At 42.3% G+C, this 15,288-nt stretch overlaps 1 protein-coding gene across 6 annotated transcripts in view; it reads left to right on the top strand.

The window, feature by feature from the left end:
- The window catches only part of LOC126470368 (single-stranded DNA-binding protein 3), a 377,943-nt gene that overhangs the window by 180,563 nt on the left and 182,092 nt on the right, over positions 1-15,288 (top strand). For 3 of the 6 annotated variants that reach the window (XM_050098180.1, XM_050098178.1, XM_050098175.1), the window contains exon 5: positions 5,161-5,202. In XM_050098180.1, coding sequence (XP_049954137.1) covers positions 5,161-5,202 — 42 coding nt within the window. Of the gene's footprint in view, positions 1-5,160; positions 5,212-15,288 lie in introns of all 6 variants that reach the window. The other 3 variants (XM_050098179.1, XM_050098177.1, XM_050098174.1) reach the window with 1 other exon arrangement.

Here is a 15,288-nt window from a genome sequence, read left to right as displayed (position 1 = left end):
CCAGTTTTTTCCTCTTTCCAAAAAATAAAGAATTTTGTTCTACTGGGTTGCGTGAATTGGAGGAGGAACTGATAGTAGTTCTGCTTAGTTCTGCTGAGTTTGCGTATGTGCGACCGAAAAATTCTGCCAGAAAAATTGTGGAACTAATTATGTTTTCTAAGAATAACTACTATAAACGTAATCTTAGTACTCTCATTACAATTCGGAGAAAGGCGGGGTTTTTCTGTCCAGTGTTCTTATCAATGTAACAAAACAAAGTAAATTAAAAGCGAGGTTGAAGTACCAAATTTTACGTTATGCTTCAAAGTCGAGCGGGTTTATCCCCAGATGTATACCAATGTGTAAATCGCGAGTAGGCGTTTTTTCATGTAAGAGGTAGCTACTTCGAACCTCCGTATCTATTTCTGTCTGCGTCCCTTAACTTGACATAGTTTCAGAAGCGTAGGCCTGAGGAGATTCTCACTTGGTGACGTAATCATTGATCAGTGTAAATGGATTATTACAAAACCTCTGCCGGCCGCTGTGGCCGAGCAATTCTAGACGCTTCAGTCTGGAACCATGCTGCTGCTACGGTCGCAGGTTCGAATCCTGCCTCGGGCATGGGTGTGTGTGATGTCCTTAGGTTAGTTAGGTTTAAGTAGTTCTAAGTCCAGGGGACTGATGACCTCAGATGTTAAGTCACATAGTGCTTAAAGCCATTTGAACCATTTTGATTTAAGTATTAAGAAGTCTTTTCCGAAGTTATTTGTCTGTATTGTAGCCATGTATGGAAGTGAAAAAAGAACGATAAGCAGTTCAAACAAAAAGAGAGTAGAAGCTTTTGAAATATAATGCTACAGAAGAATGCTGAAGATTAGATGGGTACATCAGGTAACTAATGAGGAAGTACTGAATAGGAAAGGAAAAAAAGAAACTTGTAGCAAAACTTGACAAAAAGAAGGGCTCGGTTGAAAGGACACGTTTTGGAACACCAAAGGATCACCAATTTAGTATGGGACGAAGAGTGTGTGTGTGTGTGTGTGTGTGTGTGTGTGTGTGTGTGTGTGTGTGTGTGTGTGTGTGTGTGTGTGAGGGAGGGAGGGTAAAAATTGTAGAGATAGACCAAGAGATGAATACAATAACCAGCTTCAAAAGGATGTAGGTTACAGTAGTTGGAGATGAACAGGTCTGCGCAGGATGGAGTAGTATAGACAGCTGCATCATCAGACCAGTCTTCCGACTGAAAACAACAACAACAACAAATGGAATTTGGCGTAAGCAGTGGATTGTAAAAGGATAAAGCCGAAGTTCCCTAGAATGTTCATCTTTAATCCATGTTTGTGATTATTTTTCTGTAATTGAACTTCTGGGACTATGAAGGCTTCTGCGGAAAGTTTTGCCTGAACGATAAAGTGTAAATGTCGCGTGACTAGGTCCTCCTGTTGGGGAGACCGCTCGCGGGTGCAAGTCTTTCGATTTAACGCCACTTCGGCGACTTGCACGTCGATGGGGATGAAATGACGATGATTAGGACAACACAACACCCAGTCCCCGAGCGGAGAAAATCTCCGACCCTGTGGGGAATCGAACCCGGGCCTTTAATATTGACATTCTCTCGCGCTGACCTCTCAGCTACCAGGGGCGGATGCCTGACGGCTAGGAGCGGGACTTTCAGAGAATTTTACTGTTGGTATTGCAGGAAAGAAACCACAAACATAATTTGTAGCTGAGGCACAATATTTCAGATATGTGGACAAATGACCTGTTACGTCAGTGAAAGGAATAATTTTGGAGTGTAGAAGGTATGTGGCTAGTCACTTATTCGTACACTCACATAGATTCCCCGTTTAAAACAAATTAAAGATTTCATTTTACATAGTTTTATCCGACTACACGGTAAACCTCACATGAGGGGGGGAGCGGTACCACCAAATCTCACCAAGGGGGAAGGTTGAGTCCAAATTTTGAAGAAGACTTCCCACGTAATTAATGGATGTCCCCTTAGGAGTACAAACAATTCTTGTTATCATCCATCATTTGACGGTGATTCTACACGGACGTGTAGAGCTGCAGAAATGAAGACTTCCGTACTACATGACGAGATACAACTCCTCTTGTAACTTTGGAGAAATCGATATGGTCCTATAGCGTACGCTGACATGCCGTTGTATTCGCACTGAAGTTTCTGATTAAGCTATCTACAGGAAAATAATACCAATAGAGCTACTGCGACAACTTGTTGTTCCATTAAATGCGGCAGCTGGCCATAACAGTAAAAAATAACAAACTACGACGTAGCAGCAGAAGCAAAAATAAAATCTCTCTTGATTACAGTACCGATGTGTAATTTTTAGCATGATACATCATTGAAATGTGAAGGAAAGTAACACCTCAAGTGCAGCTGTGACAAGGAAATTGTAGAACGTGGAAGACAAGCAGCGAAGGTTCACTGGTTGTATGTTCAATGGATGGTGTTCAATAACGACTGCAAAAGATCTTTTACATAGTGTATTTTCTCGAAGGATTTCACTTTACGGTGACAATCCACAAAGCTACAGTGACATCCATATGGAACGCCTACACTAGAGTCCGTTTTCCTTTGTCTTTATGAAATTATTAGGTTCCTTGTACTGAGATTTAGGAGCTGCGAGACCAGCACCGCGTAGAGAACAAATTTCCGTGGGTATGAAGCTAATTTTTGTTGCGGGGGATAGCCCAAATACAGTAATCTAAGCCGGGCGGGATTAGCCGAGCGGTCTCAGGCGCTGCAGTCATGGACTGTGCGGCTGGTCCCGGCGGAGGTTCGAGTCCTCACTCGGACACGGGTGTGTGTGTTTGTCCTTAGGATAATTTAGGTTAAGTAGTGTGCAAGCTTAGGGACTGATGACCTTAGCAGTTAAGTCCCATAAGATTTCACACACATTTGAACATTTTGAACAGTAATCTAAATTTGCCATTGCTGTTATTTTGACCCTGAACACTTGACAGTGTGACAGGGAACTGAGAGATCATGAGGTGGACATACTTATGCACACTTCGGTAATTGGCATTTCCCTTCTTGACAACTCTCCGACATTTTTATCACATTACAATGGAAAAGATGAAAGGCCGACTCTGCAGGTACCATCACACCCTTAAGTGGACGTTTTAGTTTGTGACATAAGCTTCGTGTATCTAGGAACCGACTTACTGATGACATATGGACGATCTATGCAACGATGGAATGGCGATATTAACAACGGAATTGAAATCGTTGGTCTCCGTCAAGGATACAGACCTTCGCGAAAAGGACGTTCCAAGATACGAAATAGCTGTCCATGATGAAGTAGGTGGTCTGAGGTCAGGCAAGTTCGTGTAATTATGGTACTATCCACTTGCCAAACAAGGATAACATGTTTTACATGTGCGACATTCAGTGAAGTCGGAGAGCCTAGCCCTATCCACCAGGAAATTTCTGGGAGCAGGTTATTCAAAGCCTCAGGAACAAGTGTTAATACAAAAAACTACCGGATATTGTCGTCGAAGAGATGATATAAGTAGGGAAATACCTAGCATTCAGCGGAGCATAAGGGTTTCTGTCGCGTGGATCTCCTTCAGTTCCAGGTCTGACTGCGCGGTACACACTCATTCTACTCAAGCTGGTGTTACTTTGTAGGTGGACTCCAACGTGCAAGAATTTGTGAGTCTTCTATAAATTTCATATTGAAATTAAATCGATTTTTGGAGTAGGATCGTTACCAAGTAGCTTGATATTGATTAACTGTAATACAAACTAAGTGAAACGATTATACTGTGCCTGTACTCAAGACTGAAGCTCGTTAATGGTCGCAAGAAGGGAGATAGAGTAGGTCATAACGTTCCGTCAAGGACAAGGTCATTAGAGACGGTGCACAAGGATAGAGGAAGTCATCGATCGTGTCCATTTCAGATCGAACCATCCAGTTATTTGTCTCAGTCGACGAACGGAAATCATGAAAGGCGTAATTATTCAAGACTGGACGGAACCCTGCAATTCACGTTGTAGTGACTGTAGTGTCAAAGGTATATGGTTCAAATGGCTCTCAGCACTATGGGACCTAACTTCTGAGGTCATCAGTCCCCTAGAACTTAGAACTACTTAAACCTAACTAACCTAAGGACTTCACACACATCCATGCCCGAGGCAGGATTCGAACCTGCAGACTGCAGCGCCTAGAACCGCTCGGCCACTTCGGCCGGCGTCAAAGGTATATTCTGTATGTCTTGCGTGATGGTGTTTGTCTGTTAGATAAATAAACAAGGTGACAGCCCTGACAAAGGAGGCACTCGTTCTGGGAAAGTGATTGGAAAAGCCGCCTGAACATTGCAATTACTTGTTGATTCTCATGCATAACATTTTTGCCTGGATGATGTATTCATCCACAATGTTCACAGAAACCATACCGAATAAATTGAAAACTGTCAGTTTTCTTTTCTAGTTCTGAGAGCAAACTGTACATTGGTTTGACAATAAGTTGACGGGAATCAACGATTCAGTCAATCGTGTGAAAAGTACTCTTGTCAAGGAGCTGACGAAGCTAGGAATAGGATGATCCAAGATTCTTGAAAAAATATTTGTTTGTTAGTCTGCAGTTTACAAAGTAAAGTTCTTCACAATGAAGCTAACAGGGAAATCAGAAAAAGAGAGTGTAACATATTGCGTATACAAGCACAACATACAATAAAATGTTGACTTTGACATTCCCATTCGTAAATCTTCGATGTAAAGAATTTCCTGTATTAAGTTCTCAATCGTCGCAGCTGACAAACTGGAAAAGAAAAACAGTAACGCAAAATATAGAAAAGCACAGCATGTGGTACCAAGATGTTTATAAAAATCATGCCTATTTTCAAAATTGTATTGACTTAAAAACTCAAATTTGTATATGTGCATATAGTTAAGAGCGATTTTCCTGTTGCTTTTAGAAAGAAAATAAACTTGAGCGAAACATGTCTGGGTAAAAGAGGAGGAAAGAAAATTGTTTGCTCAAGGCGGACCCCATCCAGAAACAAATTTATTACACAATTCTTCACACTATGGAAGTTCGTAAAAACGCCGCAGAGGTTTCATCGTGTCTGCAAACCATGGCATAACAAGCACCGTTTGTTATTGTACGCGGTTCATCTTGTTAGTGTTCTAATATTGTTTTCTTCTTGTTACAGGGTTTCGTAAACTCCGGTTATGGTGTCAACGGTATTGCACACGTGAGTATGGTAATACTGCTTCACTACTAATATGAATGTGCATGATTAGATAACTGCTCTGTAAAAAATATTTTTCTCACGTTCCAGAGGTAAATGTATAGATATCCGCGAAAACGGATAAATTTTGGATTTCTCTGACGGAACTAACAATTTTTTTTCATTTTGACTGTTAGTGAGATTTGCAGTAATAATTTTAAGTTGAACTAATGCACCTAGAAATATTTCTTTGCAGCCTCATCTGATAAGTTATGGGAATAATGTTTTCTTGTAGTTTAATAATTTTTCAATTGTCACAAAAATCTAAAAGTATTACGTCGAATTTGAACGAAAATCATAATTTCTAGTGTACGTATATAGTGGAAAATTCGATGTGACTTTGACTCTGGTGAAACGTTGCCGACTGTGGGACAAGAAATTGCATGACTGTCGTAAAACATATTCCTAATATTATATTGTAGGTAATATTATCTACCTCTTCGTCTCCCTTCCACATGATATTAAACAGTGAACAAATAGGAAGGTTTGCTAAAGTGCTATGTAATTTCAGTCGTTGTGCACAGTCACCTGGTTACTGTGAGCGGAATATTTATGTTTATACACAAATTTTCGATTCGGTGCGTGTCAGACGCTAGGGAAGTAACATGGCTGATGTATTAGTTATAAATGTTCATCTGTCCGCCTTCATTTAGAGTGGTAAGCGCGTATGACTGCCATGTGGCAGGTCCCCGGTTCAGTTGTCGGTTCTGCCCAGAAATTTTTTTCCGTGGTGAGAGGATTGGAACGGGCTGCCCTCAGCCTCGTGATGCTGGTTCAGGAGCGACTTGAATGAGAAATAGCTGCTCCAAGGTATGAAAAACCGACAACGGCAAGGAGAGCGGTTGCTGACCCTATGCCCCTTCTTACTGCATCACAATGACTCCATATGGCACAGGATGACATGGCGGCCGGACTGTTCGCATATCCCACTTACAAGGGAACCTCCCCATCGCACCCCCCTCAGATTTAGTTATAAGTTGGCACAGGGATAGGCCTTGAAAAACTGAACACGGATCAATCGAGAAAACAGGAAGAAGTTGTGTGGAACTATGAAAAAAATAAGCAAAATATACAAACTGAGTAGTCCATGCGCAAGGTAGGCAACATCAAGGAGAGTGGTAGCTTACGAGCGCCGTGGTCCCGTGTTTAGCATGAGCGGCTATGGAACGACAGGTCCTTGGTTAAAATCTTCTCTCGGGTGAAAATTTTAATTTTTTATTTTCAGATAATTATCAAAGTTCAGGCACTCACACATAATCAACTTCGCTCTCCAAAATTCCAGGACATGTTCAGATTTGCTTGGACATATACAGAATTTGACGCTCTACGCACGGAAACGTTTGAAAACTTAAAAAAACATATGTTTTGACAGAGCACAGGGAAAACTGTGCGATTCTGAAACTGTTGCATTCATTTGATGCAGTTTATGTGACAAACTCTTATGTTTTCATCACTTTTTTGGAGTGATTATCACATCCACAAGAAAACCTAAATCGGGCAAGGTAGAAGAATCCTTTTACCCATTCGCCAAGTGTGCAAGTTAGGTGGGTCGACAACATGTTCCTGTCATGTGACGCAAATGCCGTCACCAGTGTCGTAAAGAATATATCAGACGTGTTTTCCTGTGGAGGAATCGGTTGACCTATGACCTTGCGATCAAATGTTTTCGGTTCCTATTGGAGAGGCACGTCCTTTCGTCTACTAATCGCACGGTTTTGCGGTGCGGTCGCAAAACACAGACACTAAACTTATTACAGTGAACAGAGACGTCAATGAATGAACGGACAGATCGTAACTCTGCGAAAATAAAGAAAGTAAAATTTTGGCTCGAGGGAGGAGTCGAACCAAGGACCTTTCGTTCCGCAGTTGCTCACTCTAACCACGAGACCAGGGCGCTCATCAGCTATCATTGTCCTTTATGTTGCCTATCTTGCATATGGACTACTCAGTTTATATATTTTGTTTATTTTTTCATAGTTCCACACAACTTCTTCCTGTTTTCTCGATTGATCTGTGTTCAGTTTTTCAAGGCCTATCCACTGTGTCAATTTATAACTAAATCTGAGGGGTATGCGATGGGGAGGTTCCCTTGTTAGTAGTTCCCACTATTAGAGTGGGTGCATCATTCTGGCACCGTTTCCTGTTGTGCTTTTACGCAAACTAGTACTTCATCGGCAGCAGGTAGAGCGCAGGTAACCTTTCTATCGATCACAATTGGTTTGATTACGAGTCAACGACAGTATACGCAGTTCACGCGTATAGAACATATGTACATAATCATTGATCGTGGTTGACAAAGTCCGTGGCCTTACGTGACCTATGCTGTTGCCGATTCAGATTCCCAAGTTCATACCATCGGGTACAGTCATCGAAGTCGCCTTAACGTGAGCCGCGCGGTCTAGGGCATCTTGTCACGATCTACACGGCTCCCTCCGTCGGAGGTTCGAGTCCTCCATCGGGCATGGGTGTGTGTGCCGTCCTTAGCATTAGTTATTTCAGTTAGATTCTGTAGTGTGTAAGCTTAGGGACCAATTACCTCAACAGTTTGGTCCCATGAGACCTTACCACAAATTTTTCTTAACGTGATGTCTACTGCTTGCAAATACTATGGAAAGCGATGAATTGTGGGATATAGGTCAGATAGTTCATCGTTATGTTAAGATGGCCAGGATGGCTTTTAAATAGCTTCATGTGGGTTACATCGCAGAAATATGGTCCCGGAAGGGTTGCAAACTATCCATCCAAGACTTCCATAGCTTCTTCTTTAAAGGACTATTGTAAACACCTTGAACTGCATTCAAAATTTTTAATAGCCAAACCAGTATTCGGGTGCACAACCCAACGTCAGTGGTATATATTATGTGTATCTATAGCAATGAGACGTGTGTTAAATTGTGATTTTGATATCAATTTTCACCTCACAGTACACAGATTATCGTGTATATTACTGCTGTCAAATCTTAAACGAGTTCATTTCTTGGGCACAATGGACTCAGCTGCCATAGATTTTTTTTTTTATTTGTGGTAAGTTCTTATGGGACCAAACTGCTGAGGTCATCGGTCCCTAGGCTTAACACTACTTAATCTAACTTAAAATAACTTACGCTAAGGACAACACACACACACACACACACACACACACACACACACACACACACACGCCCGAGGGAGGACTCGAACCTCCGCACGGCTACCCCGCGCTGCTTGCCATAGAAAATGCGTCTGGAAAGTCCACGAATAGCATCAGAAAATAGAGGAAACAAGTTACAAAACCTTTACTGGCCTTCAAAGTAATCGCTATTAGATACTACTACACACATCGGTTGTAAATCTGTTGGAAACTTTCAGCAAACGCGTCTTGTGGAATCTCTCGAAGCACCGTGGCCACGCTTTGTTGGATATCCGCATCATGACAGGAGGTGAGACCAGTACGACCCCGAACCAAGCGACAGTCAGTGGCACGGTGTTCATAGTCTTCCCTGTCTCCCACAAGAAAAAGTTGGCTGACAAAATCCAAGATTAAGACGATGTTATCTCCTTTTTTTTGACAGCAAGGGCTTGATCCGTCATGAAATTCTACCTGAGCTGTGCGGGGAAGACGATGAACACCATGCCGTCGAATGACGCTCGGTCTCCGTATCGTACTGATAGCACCAGATTTTATCTCCTGTAATGATGGTGATGTCTAGCAACGCGTGACCACCGTTCTTCGAGCGGTTCCACAAAATTCGTTCGCTGAAAATTTCCAACAGCTTTACGACAGATGTCAGAAGTGTGTTGTAGCTAATGGTAATTACTTTGAATGTCATTAAAAGTATTTGGTTTGTAAATCTTCTTCCCATTATCTTCTGAGACCAAACTTTACGGGCGCACCGTGTTTAATGCACACACATTTGTGTGACTGCGGCAGGTGGCGGTTTGTTATTAGGATGAAGTTAAACATCTTGAAGTTCCTCGTTCTTTGCTTACTACCGAGTATAGTGAGGCAGTAGTTAGGGCGCTTGACTAGAGTTTGAGAGGAACGGTGTTCAAATCTCCGTCCGGTTATTTCGATTGTTGTTTTTCGTGGTTTCTCTAAATTGATTGGGGTCAGGGATTTTCTCTGCCTCGTGATGGCTGGGTGTTGTGTGATGTCCTTCGGTTAGTTAGGTTTAAGTAGTTCTAAGTTCTAGGGGACTGATGACCGTAGATGTTAAGTACCATAGTGCTCAGAGCCATTTTTTTTTTCTCTAAATTGATTAAAGCGAATACCAGGATCGTTATTTTGAAAAGGACATTTCTGAAACCTTACCATCCTTGTTCTCAGAGCTTGCGCCGAGAGCGCATTAATCTGTCTTAAGTTTTTTTCTTTGCCAGTTGTCATTTACATTCTTCTCTTCAACATTGAATGTATGTTAAATACCTTCTACCTTTCTCCAATGGCAACAAGAATTTTAAGATATCTTTTGGCAGTTCTCTTCCTGAATGGCCTGAAAGATTGGGTTTAACTATTAGAAGTCCAACTTCCAGTTTCCGAGCACTCACTTCATATGTATCACTTTTGCTAATCCGGCTCGGGTGAATCGTCGATAAAAGGGGGCCTAACGTAAAAATCCAAGATCGTAGCAACAGACCTAGTTCATAAAATCGTACTGGGGCCCTAAATTTGCGTACGACAGCCTATTCTCACGTACGTCCTACAACAATCGAAGTTCCTTAACTCGGGGAGTTCCGAGGAGTAATCCACCACAGGCAAAGAATATTCTCTCTCTATAAATCTTAGCATTCATTAACTAAAAAAGAAAACTGGCATTGCACTCCAAATTAGCAAAAAGAAAACCCATGAATTGCTGAATACAAGAGTAGCTACACATATTGTGAAACCTCAGTTACATTGAATGAGCCTCATAATATCTAATTAGATTTCTTGAAGTGAAATTAAGATTTTATCAGTGTGGATAATGCTGTCGTGGAGCATGTAAAAGTTCTAATTCAGGAATGGATATAATGCAAACACTGGCGTTAAAAAAAGTTTTTTGAGAGTCTTCTCTCAGCTCGACGACAGCACCTGTATGTTTCGTGCTGCCGTTGCACAAGGACAAGTGGCTGTTGCCTTAATGCTTGATGATGTTTCAGCTAGGGTTTATTAAAGCATGGAGGTTTTTAATTGCTTGTGTATTTTTTGTGTGTTGTTTATTTGTTACTGTAATTAATACCTGAGTTAATAACGAGCACCAAAACCGATACAGGGATTAGTGAACACAGGGTTGTCATAGCGAGATTGAATATTGTAATCCCAAAATCCTCAAAAAATAGGCGAAAAATATACCTATTCAAAAAAGCAGATAAAAATTCACTTGACGCCTTCCTGAGATACAATCTCCACTCATTCTAAATTAATAATATAAGTGTAGACCAGATATGGCTTGATTAAAAAAAAAAAAAGGGATAGAAAACTGTTGCGGAAACGACGAAACAAACATGCCAAATTCAAACAGACGCAAAATCCTCAAGATTGGCGATCTTTTACAGAAGCTCGAAATTTATCGTGGACTTAAATGCGAGATGCTTATAACAGTTTCCACAACGAAACTTCGTCTCGATCCCTGGCAGAAACTCCAAAGAGATTCTGGTCGTATGTGAAGTATGTTAGCGGCAAGAAACAATCAGTGCCTTCTCTGCGCAATAGCAATGTAAATACTATCGAAGACAGTGCTGCCAAAGAAGAGTTACTAAACACGGCCTTCCGAAATGCCTACACAAAAGAAGACGAAGTAAATATTCCAGAATTCGAATCGAGAATAGCTACCAACATGAATAACGTAGAAGTAAATATCCTCGGAGTAGTGACGCAACTTAAATCACTTAATAAAAGCAAGTCTTCTGGTCCAGACTGTATACCAATTAAGTTCCTTTCGTAGTATGCTGATGCATTAGCTCCATACTTAACAATCATATGCAACCGTTCGCTCGACGAAAGATCCGTACCCAAAGACTGGAAAGTTGCATAGGTCGCACCAATATCTAAGAAAGGTAGTAGGAGTAATCCACTAAATTACAGGCCCATATCGTTAACGTAGATATGCAGCAGGATTTTGGAACGTATATTGTGTTCAAACATTATGAATTACCTCGAAGAAAACTGTCTATTGACACACAGTCAACATGGGTTTCCGCGCGACTGCTACGGTCGCAGGTTCGAATCCTGCCTCGGGCATGGATGTGTGTGATGTCCTTAGGTTAGTTAGGTTTAAGTAGTTCTAAGTTCTAGGGGACTGATGACCACAGCTGTTAAGTCCCATAGTGCTCAGTCATTTGAACCATTTGAACCGCGAACCCTCTGCCAGGCACTTAAATGTGATTGGCAGAGTAGCCATGTAGATGAAGTTTCTGGTTAGTTTATTTTTAGAATGCTTATGAATGACGTGAAAGGGATCAGATCGTAAGCAAGAAATAAGATTTTATGCAGAATGTTCTGCATTTGAATAGAATGATTGAGTTAGTTGTTCTGTAATTGTGGTAATGGTGGGCATGTTTGTGACTCTATGTATTAATGTGTTAGGGACGAACAGTGTATCATCCGTGATTATTTTAAGGGCCTTGTTTTGAACTGTTTGCACTTCTCTTACATGAGTGTCTGCGGCCATGTCCCAGATCTCGTAACCATATAATACTGCAGGAAGGATCACCATCTTCCAGGTACGTATTTTAGCTTCGATGGTCAGTCCAATGCCCTTGAACAATAGGTATAACTTGGAAAGTCTAGGTGAACCGTAATTACATGCGTCGAGTATGTGTGATTTCCACAGCGATTTACTATCAAGCGCTAGTCCTAGACATCTGGTAATATCGCATCAGGGGAGATCCCTTCCGTCTATAATGTGTCCACCGTTTGGAGTCTCCTGGTAGTGAAGATCATGTCATCGCATTTCGTCGGGTTTATTTTAATTTTTCATAAATTACGCCATTGTGTAATCTGATCGAGGTGCCTTTGTATGTTGAGCACGATGTAATTGGAGTTCGGGGGGCTAGCATAAATGGCGGTAACATCTGCAAATAGTGTTAGATGGGTACTGTCCCGCCATGACATGTCTTTTGTGTACATACTGTATAGGATGGGCCCCAGGATAGAACCGTGGGGCACTCCTGCCTCTATTGTTTTAATACTATTATGTCTATCAGTATTTACTTCTATTACTTAATAATGAGTGGAAGGACCTTCAGCAGATGCCGAGGGCAGTCATACTGGTGGGACTTGTATATTAGGTCGACATTGCAGACACAATAGAAGGTCTTTTAATGCCCAAAAAAACCGCCAACTTGCTGTGCTTGTCTGCCCTGGCCTTGAAGATCTACTCAACCAATCGGGTGGCCAGGGATATGATGCCATGCCCGGCGCCAAACCCAACTGTTCAGGGAGTGTGATGTTCCTATCGGTGAGGAAATCTTGCCGTGGAATTAGGGTTAGGCGTTATAAAGTTGTGCCTAGAATGCTTGGGAGAAAGATAAGTCTGCAATTCTGAGGAAAGAGAGGATTTTTGTCAGGTTTAGGATGTTAACCTTGGCTGTATATTTGAGGCAGGAGTTGTAGACGTTGGTTGCCAAAGCCATAGTTGGGTTGCTGTCACTGCTCACGCCTCCTCCATTCATGTACTCCATTCCCTGACATGACATACTGCGTGGCGGCTTGTTACTCACCGTTTCAGATACACAAAAAATTATTAAAGTGATTATTCCCCACTTACAATCGTAATTCCATCATTCAGTTAATATCTTCGCAGCATCAACCTAGCATTACTACTTGAAGGTGTATAGCGGATACAATTGGGCCGCTACAACCGCAAGCGTTCTTAACTCGGCTATACAAGGTGTATGGTTACACAATTGACAAGCGTACCTGAATAACGACATGTAGCCGCCAGACACGTCCATTAGGGCCATGCCACGAGTACATTTCGATGGTCCCCCATTTGCCAAACGTGCTAAGTAGTTGGCTGTGGAAAATTGTTTCACATTGGGAAATACCGGAAATTTTAAAAGCAAGGTCAAGCAAGTCTCTTCGTAAAAGGATACCTTATGGCATTGGATGGTAATGCTACGGTGTTCAGAATTCCGTGCGTGCGTAGTGCATATGAGTGGCGGAAACAGCTACAAAAGAAAGTTATCGAACTAGCAAATAATAATTTCTGCGTACTGGAACTTATAAATATGTAATTTTAGATAAGAAGCGCCATTTTAATGCAGTTTTCATGCCATTATCGTTCCGAGGAATAAACGGGAATAATTCAGATCCAGGTAATAATACATCCATATTTCCAGAGCCGTTTGTAAGGTGATGGCGTGACGTCGGAGAAGATATTCCTGATCTTGGTTTAGCTGTGGCTGTTTGTTCCCGTTTCCACTTCACAATCGCATCACTAACAGTCGGCGTGGACGTCTGTAGAATGGTTGAATGTCCCTGGTGGATTTGTTACGCAGGTAGCATACGAAAACCAGTTGACTATCGAAGTCTCTGAGCTCTCGTGACCGATCCATTGTGCTGTTGCTGCTTCTCTGCTGACACACAGTGCTACACACCTCCTTTTATATTGGCGAGTCCGCCTCTCGTCACATCTAGGCGTCGATTCCGCATTACATGGTGGTGTCCGGATAGTTTTGATGAGATATCAGTGCCGGATTAAGCCAGCGCGAGCCTGTGGCAAGTCCTGAGAAGGGGCCGTTGATTTGCTTTAGACCTCAAAGTTTAGGATATAAAATAAAACAACACTTCACTAAAAAGCTTTGCTCGAATTAATTAGGGGAAATTTAGTGCTAACACTACCCAAATCTGTGTCTCTAAGAAAATAAGAGTTCTTGTTCCTTAAGGTGAGGTCGTTTAGACATTCTTGTCCCATGGTGTTCCGTAAGTCATTGCGCCTTAATGTTGAAAAAGAACGTTCTCCTCTGCAGTTGACGATTATCAAAAAACAAGTAAATGCTTAAGACTACACTGACTGAGAAAAATCGCAATATCAAAAAATAATTGATGTGGGGTAATGAAATTTCGGGAATACATTTGTTTAGGCATCATATTTAAGTGATTAACATTGCGAGATCACAGGTTAGTGTAAGTGCGAGATAAGCTATTGCAAATGTGAAGTGCTGGTACATTAATAATGGGTGTAACCGCCAAAATGTTGAATGCAAGCATGCAAACGTGCATGCTTTGTGTTGTACAGATGCCCGGTGTCAGTTTGTGGGGTGGAGTTCCATGACTGCTGCCCTTAGTCGGTCAATACAGGGACGGTTAATGCTGTTTGTGGATGACACTAAAGTTGACGATCGATTATGTCCCACATGTGATCGATTTCAGACCTCTGGTCGTCGAGCAGGCCAAGGCAACATGTAGACTCATGGTACAGCATGTTGAGTAACAACAATGGTATGTGGGCAAGCGTTATCCTGTTGAAAAACACCCCCTGGAATGCTGTTCATGAATGGCAGCACAATTGATCTAATCCTGGACTGGCGTATACGCAGTCAGGGTGCGTGGGATGACGACTAGAGTGCTCCTGCTGTCCTACGAAATCTATCCCCACACCATAACTCAAAGTGTAGGTTCAAAAATGGCTCTGAGCACTATGGGACTTAACTTCTGTGGTCATCAGTCCCCTAGAACTTAGAACTACTTAAACCTAACTAACCTAAGGACATCACACATATCCATGCCCGAGGCAGGATTCGAACCTGCGACCGTAGCGACTGTAGCGCCTAGAACCGCTCGGCCGCTCTGGCCGGCTCAAAGTGTAGGTACAGTGTCTCTAGCACTCAAGAGAGATTGGTTGCAGGCTTTTAACTGGCCTCCTCCTAAGCAGCTCACGGCCATCACTGGCACTGAGGCAGTCCCATAAAACACAACAGACCGCCACCCCGCCCTCCAGTGAACTCTCAGCCGCGCTGGGTAGCCGTGAGGTCTTGGGCACCTTGTCACGGTTCGCGCGGCTCCCCCCGTTGGAGGTTCGAGGCCTCCCTCGGGCATGGGTGTATGTGTTGTCCTTAGCGTAAGTTAGTTTAAGTTAGATTAAGTAGTGC

Source organism: Schistocerca serialis, chromosome 3 (assembly GCF_023864345.2).
Source record: "Schistocerca serialis cubense isolate TAMUIC-IGC-003099 chromosome 3, iqSchSeri2.2, whole genome shotgun sequence".
Classification (NCBI taxonomy): Eukaryota; Metazoa; Arthropoda; class Insecta; order Orthoptera; family Acrididae; genus Schistocerca; species Schistocerca serialis.
Note: the sequence above shows the minus strand (reverse complement) of the source record. Positions and strands in the feature narration are given on the sequence as shown.